The 10,567-nt window shown below is 31.1% G+C and overlaps 1 protein-coding gene across 1 annotated transcript; it reads right to left on the minus strand.

Moving 5' to 3' along the window:
• Nucleotides 1-5,099: 5,099 nt before the first annotated feature.
• LOC122310836 (myrcene synthase, chloroplastic-like) lies at nucleotides 5,100-8,012 on the minus strand. Its single transcript, XM_043125024.1, has 7 exons — nucleotides 7,601-8,012; nucleotides 7,240-7,507; nucleotides 6,783-7,158; nucleotides 6,370-6,585; nucleotides 6,141-6,279; nucleotides 5,793-6,041; nucleotides 5,100-5,689 (listed from the first exon to the last, which is right to left on the minus strand). The coding sequence occupies exons 1-7, from the start codon at nucleotides 7,709-7,711 to the stop codon at nucleotides 5,387-5,389; spliced, it is 1,662 nt and encodes a 553-aa protein (XP_042980958.1). The 5' UTR covers nucleotides 7,712-8,012; the 3' UTR covers nucleotides 5,100-5,386.
• Nucleotides 8,013-10,567: the final 2,555 nt, after the last annotated feature.

The raw sequence follows: 10,567 nt of genomic DNA on the forward strand, positions 1-10,567 counted from the left end.
AGAGAATAAACCCTATTTAAGCATTGCAACAAAGTAGAACATACCCCAGGGCCAACAATATCCCAAAGATCTTGATAGAAAGCTATAGCATAACCATCTGGACCAGGATATTTCAATGGATGCATTTGGAACAATGCTAAAGTGATCACTTTTGCTGTATAAGGCTTAGAAAGATCGCAGTTCATTTCCACTGTAATCCTAGGCTCAATCACCAATAGACTTTCAACAGAAGCAGCTGGTTTAGAACTTTGGAAGAAATTTTTATAAAATCTACAAAAGATATCTTTAATAGCTTTAGCTTCATACTGAACACACCCATTATCGTCATCCACCTTAGATATAAAATTAGATTTCTTCCTCTAATTAGCACACAAGTGAAAAAACCTTGTATTTCGATCCCCCCCCCCCCCAAAAAAAGCCAATCTTGCTTAGCCATCTGCTTCCACTTAAGGTCAACGACTTCTAACTCAATATTAATTTCCTTCTGAAGATGTTTAACTTGTTCATTAGTGGCAAAGTTCTCTCTATACTGAAAATGTGATAAATCCTTTTATAACTTCAATAAGAGAATGAGATATGCCCCAAGTTCTAAGAGCATTTGACACAACCAAAGTTTGTGTTTTATACACCATAGAAAATCCCCCTCAGCAACTCTTTCATTCCAAATATTGTGAATAATATCCTTAGAATCCTTTCTAAATCTCTAGTGAGCTTCATATCTCCAGCTTTTCATATGATAGTGCATGCTGGATGAATTATTCATAATTTGTAGGCAAATAGGATTATGATCAAAAATAGAAATTGGAATGGTTTGTGCCTTTTGTCTTCCAAACTTGGATAGCCAACTTCCAACATATAAGAATAACCTAATCTCAACTTTATTCCTTCTATCTTATTTTTCTGCAATTTTGTTTTGATTAGATTTCGTTAGAAACAAGATCGTCGGCCTCTTATCCTTTACAAACATCAAAGGACTCAAACAAATCAAGGGTTTCCAAGCCCTCGATAGCTCTAGCTTATAAAACTCATAATTCTTGGCGAGGTTGCACAGTAGCCTCTGCCAAAATCCCATTGCTATCTTGAGCAATATCCTTCAGAGTAAAAATTCAACAGCGAGTGTTGTGAGTTTTCGGAAGTTTCTCAAGGAGAAGACCAACTTGTTTAATTCCTATGCTCTTTCATATTAATCCGATTAATGCTCAATGACACATTTTCCTTCCCCAACCGAGCACGTATTTTCCAAGTTTTATGCTCTACACTGGATTGAGACACAGTTGTAGTGGACACCAAACCAGAAGGCTCTACTTGAATCTCCACATCCTCAATTGGATTATCCGCAGTTATCCTAATGGATTTATCCAGACAAGATGATAAAATATTTTTAATTTTGCCATCCCCCAAATTCACACCTTTACAAAGGGAGTTATCTCTGGTAACAACATAACCGTCCATTTGCATCGAATCAGAAGCAACGATTGGAGTTACAACCATTATGTTTTTTAGTTGATTAACTGCCAATGGATACTGAGCATTGGACAATGGAGAAGGGTTAGATTTTCCAATCTGAGAAGAAACAAGTTTAGTAGCCACACAAATCCAAGGTCCATACTAGTCCTTAGAAGATCCACCAAGCAGAGTTGTCTTGGGAGGAAGCATACATCCACTAGAAGGGTGTTTGATGATACCACACCGGTAACAAAACCATGGGAGATGTTCATACTGTAAGGAAACCCAGCGGGAACGGCCGTATGAACCGCCCTGAACCACCACCGATTTTCCACGTGCGAGAGGTTTAGTATGTCCAATGTTACATTCACCCATAAGAACTGTCCCCAACCAATTCCATTTTGATCCACATTGACCTGTTCCAATGTCTCCAATGATCCACCAATATGCATCCCAACCTAATGATTCATACACCAAAATTCCAAACCATGTAATTGAACCCAAAAAGACTTTATAGTATAATTCAAATCGTGCGTGGAAACAAACCCATCAAAGTCTTTAATACAAAAGAGGCAATTATCAAACAGCTACGGATGATCCATCTTCATCTTTTGGATATCCTCTTTGTTATCAAATTCAATCACAAACACATTCAAACCCACCCCAGAAAAACGAATAGCTCCCTACAAACACCATATTTTCCTCATAGTATTTTAAACGATTTCACTCTTTTTTTTCACGATCGGAAACAAGAATTCCAAATAAATAGTAACTCCCTTTGTGCAAAATATTCTCCATTTCCATCACCGTGATTATCACATCAGATTGCTCCTCTTTAGTTAACACCAAATCTTTATGGAAGCAAAGGAGAAAATCCTCCACTGAAACTGATAACTTTTCATATTTGTAACCTACGAGACTGAAATTTGCATATCACAAAACGCACCTCTCATCTCACTTTCGTTCACACTAAGAGAGAGACTGAGAAACAGTCCAACCGCATTTGAAATTGTGAGTTGGTTGTTCACATTATTCACGTAAAATAGGAATATTATTTTCTATCATCTCTGTAAATTAGAATGGAACCAGAAGCGGGTAGGGATCGTAACTGTTAAATATGAGTAATGTACTATATTACTAATTTATACTATGTATATAGTAATCTACTATGTGTATTACTAGATTAATATTATATATAGTGATTTTCCTTTTCAAAATGCAAAATATCGAATTAACTTTGAATTCCTATACATATGATGTATATGTTTTAAAATATTTACATATAATCGGGTGGTTGACCAATGAAACCATTGAGGTAAGGTTTTGATAGTGAATTGAGATAAGGTGAGCTGAGATAAAAGTTAAAAGTTAAATAAAATATTATTAGAATATTATTTTTTTAATATTATTATTATTTTAAAATTTGAAAAAACTGAATTATTTATTATATTTTAATGTAAAAATTTAAAAAAAATTATAATAATTAAATGAAAAAAATTGAGATGAGTTAATAATATAATGCTTGTTGTTGAGTTTGACCCCTCACGTGTCTCTTGTTTAAATTAGAAGATTCTCTTGCCATGATCACTTTATGGGCCTTTTATGGGTTTGGGCTTCCTAGAAAATATCTCTCTCTCTCTTTCTCTTCTCTTTTCTGCTAGCATTCATGATGAATCACCACTTAGAATCGCCATGCACTGCCATTTACCGAACCAGAGAGTTCTAGCCACACCCAAACTCACGGACCGCTTCAACATATACGACTAATGTGAGATATTTTTCTTTTTCTTCGGCATATTTTGGGGTTTTATAAAAGATTTGGAAGTGGGGTGTAAATTGATTAAAGAATTGACTATTAATCTAGAAAGTTGAAGTTATAATCTCTTCTCTCGTCTCTTGTATTTAGCATCACCGAGATCTAAAAGATCCTTACAAAACTTTACAAATCTGAAAGTTTATTTCTCAGATATGGAGGAACTGTTTTTTGTACATCTAAAATAAGTTATTTTATTATTATTTCTGTTTGTGTAATAATTTTTTCCCTTTACTTGTTTGCAAATGTATTTTCTTGTACTATTTTTCATACTCGGTATGGATCATATTTGTTTGGATGTGATCTGAACGTATGTGTAATTCATAAGTTTTGAAAAGTTAACTTCTTTCCGATCTCTATTGATCTTTTTTGTCACTATGAGTTTCGTTCTGACTTTAAAAAATATGTTAAGATCTATACATGTACTACATCTTTTGATTTTTTTGATTTCATTTATTTATTGAGTTGAAAGTCTTTATTCAATCTGTTGGGATTTATTTTCCTGTTATTGTATATGTTAGCAGATATACAATTTGTTTAGATCTTACTTTTTTTGTTTTTTTTCCAGATATTGTATATGTTAGCAGTTAGCAGCTTCTGATGTAACCCATTGACGGAGATACAAATCGAAGATTAATTTTGATTGTCCCTGTTGTTTGGCCTTTTTCATACATTCCTAGGAGGTTATGTAAACAGATTATGTAATAAGCAATCAAAAAAATTTAACTGAGAATAAGGAAAATAACAAATCATACCTGACGACGCAAAGCTTCAGAGCTAGAGAACAAAGAAGGGACAAAAACTTTTAATTAGCAATTAATACTTGTTGTATTAGAAGGTCAAGGGGTAAAAATGTAAAAGTAAAAGCAGAGTTTTTTATTAATTTAAAAATAAAAGCAACTCAAGGGTAAAAATGCAACTACATAACAAAAACAAGAAAATTATTGTTCATATAGGATAGACACTTATTATAATACTAGATGGGAGCAACGTGCAAAGTACGTTTATCTAATTTTATGAAATGATTATTTGTAAAAAATAATATATATTTTATAAAAATTATTGATGTCACTTAATAATTTAAGGCATATTAACTGTCATGAACATGGATATGTAACCTTGTATTATATGTCTCGACACTTCAAGTTTCGGTTGCCTCCCAAGGGAAGGTTTGGGGGTGTCACAATATTTCAATTGAGAAATACTACTACACCCACAATGAGATTTCATGAAAGTAAACCTACAAACTAATATGGATTTATATCATATATATATATATATATATATATGTTAAATCAATCAGTCTGTGAATTTATTTTTATAAACTTACTTGCGACTAAAGTAGTTCTCATTTCAATTTATTATGTCCAAGGTCAACATCTCATCATTAAGATTACAGTAGCACGTGGCCAATTTTTCATACATTTGAAAGATTAAATATTAAGTGCTGATTATAAAAAAATATACACAAAAGTAGTTTATTACTTAAATTGGAACTTTTAAGAAGTCTAGCTATAGTGGAAAAGAAAAGCGGGCGATAGTATGTGGGTGAAAGTTTAATTTTCCCATGATTTGCATACACAGAAATGATAATAGTATAGAAAAAAAAATATAAATATAAATTTAGATATCGTAGATTATATTTCAAAAATTCAACTGTTTTAATTCTTTATTTTTATGACATCTTGTGAACTAATTTCTTTATCAAAATAAGCATTTCCCACCATCTCCGCTTCGTAAACGCATTGGGCTATCTGGCCTTGCACGATTTATTTTGATCATAAAATTTAAAAACGGTCGAGTAATCAATTCATTTCAGCATCTTACGTAGCAAAGTCAACTAAAAAGCGTAGCATGCAATATATTTGTAGTATAGAGCAGTCTTATTTATGTTTAAGCAAACCAATTAGCTAGGTTTGGTTTGGCTTTTACATCACTTATTTTGGTAACGGGCTAGTGATGACTAATTGTGAAGTATGGCTGGAGTTACCATGCATTTGACACATCAAGTACTCTCCAAAAAAAAAAAAAAAAAGAAAGAAAGAAAAAGGAACAAAGAAAAGAAATATCTATATGTAATTTTGAAGTTGAAGCTTCAATCACATGTGTGGATATATCAATCATTCATCAATCTTTAGGTAGAGGGATGGGATGAATCAACAATGCTAAGACTCGGTCCTTAGTTTCGCGATTTTCAATACCGTGCCCATCTCCATGCTGGTAGATGCATTGAGACATCCTTGCAAAGTTCATTCCAATATGAATTAATGTTTCAGAGAAAGGAGAACTTGCAGCGAGTTCTTCATTAAACCTCTTCCATGTTGCACTAATCAAATTCCTTATAAACTCACGAGCATCTTCTTCACTGGCACCAGTATCATTCATGTAACATTGAATTGATTTGGGATTATCACCTCTCTCTAACTCTTCCTGAGCTCCAAAATATAAATATTGTAAACATGTTATTCTATGTTCATGTGTCGAAGTCTAAAAATTTGTTGATGAAAGACTTGAGATATAGTGGTTTGCAAACCTTAGATGTTCCGAGATCATCCGCAAGTCGGACAATTATCGCTTGCCAACGTGTTATATTGGGATAGTCTTTCAATAAATCCAAGGCTTCCTTTTTTATGGGATTTGTGACAAAAATATAAGAATGCAGCAGTATAAGTGGTTCTGATATTGTAATCCATGCATTTTCAAAGTATTCTTGAAGGCTTGGTGTATAACGGTTGTAGTACCACTTCGCTTCCAATAGATAAGATCTACATAAATCTGCCCACTGAAACATTTATGGTGGATCAATGAAGTAGAAGAGTTGTAATATAAAACAAATGCTAGGGTATATAATGCTGAATATATATAGAAGTGAAGCCCATACCCCCTTTTTAAGGTACTGGATGGTGTTGAGACCATGTTCCTTGAGGGCGTCAAAAGCCATTTCATTAATCGAGTTGTAGAGGGTAAGGAAACACAGTTGCATATAGTAAGGAAGTTGTTCCATTGCATTGACATCCCATCTACAACACAAAGATTACATAAGTATTTGCATTAATGATAAGCTATTGATGAAGCAATATTAGAGAGGTACTATTTTAATTAATACAAACCTCTCAACAACATCCGTGAAGAGCTCAAGTTCATCCAAAGTACCATATACATCATACACATCATCTATTGTTGTTATTAGTGCATAGAGCCTTGTTGACATTTTCCTGAAATATCCAAACTGAGGTTGAAATGATGCTCCAATTGTCCATAGGAAATTCTCCATCACCCTATCCCTCACAAAACTCAACTCTCCAAGGCCAGTGCTCCTCCACCACCTTTGTATGAGCCAAAGAAACAATATCAATTTTTAGAATTAGTAACGAAATTTCTTACCTTTCTAATGGCATATATATATATATATATATATATATATATATATATATATATATATATTTATATCCAATATATCTCAGCATAGCTTTTCTGTCTTAAGGTTGAATTACAAGATCACGAGTGTTAACATCTATTTTACCTTGAAGCTTCTTTTAGATCTTCTTGGTGAACTGCTTGTACCACGTTGAAATCCAATTCAGCCAGCTGGAGCAAGATTGGGTTCATATCTTCTCTTCTTCTATATACATCAATGAACCACCTTACTTCCAACCTTATCATCCTCCAATATAATGGAAGCTCCAAGGCATGGTTCACCATCGCACAAAGATTTTGATCTTCGCTTTTCTCCACATAGTCTTTAAGATGTTTGCTTGCAAAATCTCTTGCTTCCTCTAAGATGCTTTCGCCTTCTATCAAGAGGAATGAGGCTTCGTACAAAGCCAGCATTCCCTTGGGATCATCACAAAGACATTCTTTGAAGTTCCCATTTTCATTGGTAAAACTCTTGAAAGTCTCTGTAGTAAACAAAGCTCACTCGTTGTAAATGATGTTTCTATTTATTTTTGTCAAGCATTAATTACTAGCATGTTGTTTACCTTGAGGTACATTATATCTCTTTTCTCTTAGTAACCTAAATTCGAGAGCTGTGGCATATAAACTTTGCTCCTTGCAAACACCACCTTCGTAATGAGTACTGTGTATTTTGTCCAACATCCTCTGTATTTCATCTTCAAAGTGGTAAGATACTCCAAGTCTTTGCAAGATATCAATCATCTCGACCTTCTTTAGAGGATCCACCATTTTGTGAAACATCTTTGTCACTTCTTCCTTCAAGTTATCAAGTTTTCTAGTATATGACTCCCCCTGCCAATCCAAGTTTCATTGATTAGTCAGGCACTGATAATGCAAGGACTATCGAGATCAAAACTAAATAATAATAGAAATAGCAAGATTTACCACATATTCACTTTTTAATGACTGAATGTAATCATCATGCCAAATGGTAGGATGGTAATTTCCTGATCGTCGAACAATAGTGGAGTCACTTGAGTTTTCTTCAAGGGCCATGCTTTGGAATGGACGAGTAACATCGCAATTGCCTTTTGTTACATGTGAGACAGATTTCGTAGATGGGTGCAATGCAGCGGCCAGCGGGATTGCAACATCGGACTGAATCAAGAACGTTAAGACACATTGAGTAGGCCATTAGTAAAGCTTTGATTTTTGGAATAAATGGGTTAAGCTGTGGAACATATAATTGAAATATATGCTTTTATATATACAGCCTTGGGTGGCTATCATCTCTATGACGGTATTAAAGGCCCACTCGAGTAGATTTCAAAGATTTATTGTTCATGTAGACAAGGGACTAGGCTAAAAGGGTTGGTTGCTATATATTGCTTTGCCACGTAAAGGACCTTTTAAGAGCCACCCCGAAAAAAAAGTTGGTTGTATGGTTGCTATCATCTGCGTGCGTGGAAAGGAAAATTTTATGGAAAAATATAGTTGCAAGTATAATTGTGTATTAATGTGATGTGATTGGTTAAAAAGTAGATTTTATTAAAAATAGTGTTAATTTAAATTTTAAGTATGAATAAATCAATATTGATACACAGATTAGTGCGCGACTGTGCTTGTATGTAACAAAACTCAAACTTTATTCAGCTAAAATACACAAGATTTAATGGGGATTCACAATCTTTTTAGTGCAAGTGGAAGCCAATTCGATCGCTTTAATTAGTACGTCTGCCAAGGGAATGCTGGCTTTGTACGTCTCCCCCTGTAGGGAGCTTTGAAATTACGGGATCTATTTCATTTTATCGAAAAATTCACCGAACTCTTCTATTTGAAGATCTGGCAGAAGACTATCTACACCTACAAGACGGTGGCTTAAATATTACAATCGACAATAAAAATTGTGGCATTTACTAAAAATACTTTTTGGTCAGGTGTAGATCTCCGACACCGCACTCTGTCTCTCCAAATCATGGGGTTTTTGGTTGACCTTTGTCATATAGATATTTAATGGTTTACAAAATGTGGATTCTAATGACCGCATATGAAAGGTGTTGAGTTGAGTTGTGTTGAATAAAATATTATTAGAATATTATTTTTAAATATTATGAGTGTGTTGGGATTTAAAAAAGTTAAATTTTTTATTATATTTTATATAAAAATTTAAAAAAGTATATAAAAATTTTAAAAATATGTAATGATGAGATAAAGTGAGTTGACAAGGATTGTAACAAAATTGTATAATCGAGCGTGATCATAATTGTATAATCGACGTAAGTGCTTGCGTCATTGTAAAATAAAAATAAAAATCATTAATTATTGTTTCTTCGTCCCGTTCAACAAAATGTCTCTGTCTTACTTTTTCTTTTGCATTTTTCTTGAAGTTAGATTTAAATGCGCAGATGCCAATGTTTTTATTGAATACGGAAACTATATATATATATATATATATATATATATAAGGGAAGATCAGACTCAAAAAAAAGAAAGAAAACTATCATTACGTCTCAATGTTATCGCTCTAACTCTAACTGATCGTTGATCAATTTAATTTTTTTTTTAATTTTTTAACTTAATTGAAAATAATTTTTTACGTATTAGTATATTTTTTTATTTTCTAAAAATATTTAAAAAAAATATATAACAGTACACTATATGAATATATTTTATTAAATATATATATACATAACTAATATTACTAATATAATATAACTATACTAAAATACTGATAGTCTAATACTAATACAATTATATAGTCTAACACTAATACAATTATATAGTCTAATACTAATACAATTATATAGTTATAATAATCATAAATTCATAATAACTATATCATTATAAGTCTATAACTATATATATCTAGTATCAATGTATTATTATATTCTTTAATGTATAACTATTAGCTATAATATATAGTACTAATATATATATTAATATATTAGAAAAGTTATAGTATAAATTATAATATATCATATAGGTATAAATTTATAATAGTATTAGTATAGTTAACTTAATATGTAATATGTTATTATTGAATCACTATAACTATATAGAGTATTAATAATAAGAGTATTACTATTATTTAATATAGTATTACATAGAGTATTAATCAATATGTGAAGTTTGAAAAGATATAGTAAAACTAGTATATTACATATAATATTACTATTATTAATTTATTACATATAGTTATTAGTTATAATATTAGTACTAGTGTATTATTAGTTATAGTAAATAAGTTAATAACTATCTCAACTTACTACTATTCATAAAGAGCTCAACTCAGCTTACTATCCAAATTGGCCCTATCATTACAATTTTTTAAAATTTTCAAACAAAATATAATAAATAATTAAACCTTTTCAAATCTTAAAATAAAAAATTATTTTAAAAAATTATATTATAATAATATTTTATTCCATTTTCAATTTTAATTTTATCTCATTTCAATTCAACTCAACTCACTTAAACTTTCATCACATCTCAACTCAACTCACAATATTTTACTAAAACATGAGATCTGTTTTAATTAAGGGCATGTTTGGACGGTATCAAAATTTTATAAAAAGTAATGAAATAGTTTGAGTTAAAATATTTTTAGATTTAAAAAAAAAATTCAATCAAAATCTTATAAATTTATAAATTTTTTAAAATAATATTTTTCTTTTAAGATTTATAAAAATTATATTAATTTATGTTTAAATAATACTTAAAAATTTTATAATTAAAAAATATTTTATATTTAAGTAATATTTAAAAATAAAAAATTTTAAAACGCATGTAACAAGTTCTAAAGAAATATTATAAACACACTATACTTTTCTCATAATATATCACAACTATATTTGAAAATGATAGGTATTATTATAAAATAATTTATAAAAATAACATCACACTATAAAAAAG

This window comes from Carya illinoinensis, chromosome 5, assembly GCF_018687715.1.
Source record: "Carya illinoinensis cultivar Pawnee chromosome 5, C.illinoinensisPawnee_v1, whole genome shotgun sequence".
NCBI classification, from domain to species: domain Eukaryota; kingdom Viridiplantae; phylum Streptophyta; class Magnoliopsida; order Fagales; family Juglandaceae; genus Carya; species Carya illinoinensis.

Bases quoted from the DNA above. Each gene is read 5' to 3' on its own strand.
- LOC122310836 (XM_043125024.1), bottom strand. From the start codon at position 7,711: ATGGCCCTTGAAGAAAACTCAAGTGACTCCACTATTGTTCGACGATCA. The intron at 7,159-7,239 runs GTAAACAACATG...TGTTTACTACAG, and splicing joins GAGATATAATGTACCTCAAG to AGACTTTCAAGAGTTTTACC. The intron at 5,690-5,792 runs GTTTGCAAACCA...TTTGGAGCTCAG, and splicing joins ATGATCTCGGAACATCTAAG to GAAGAGTTAGAGAGAGGTGA.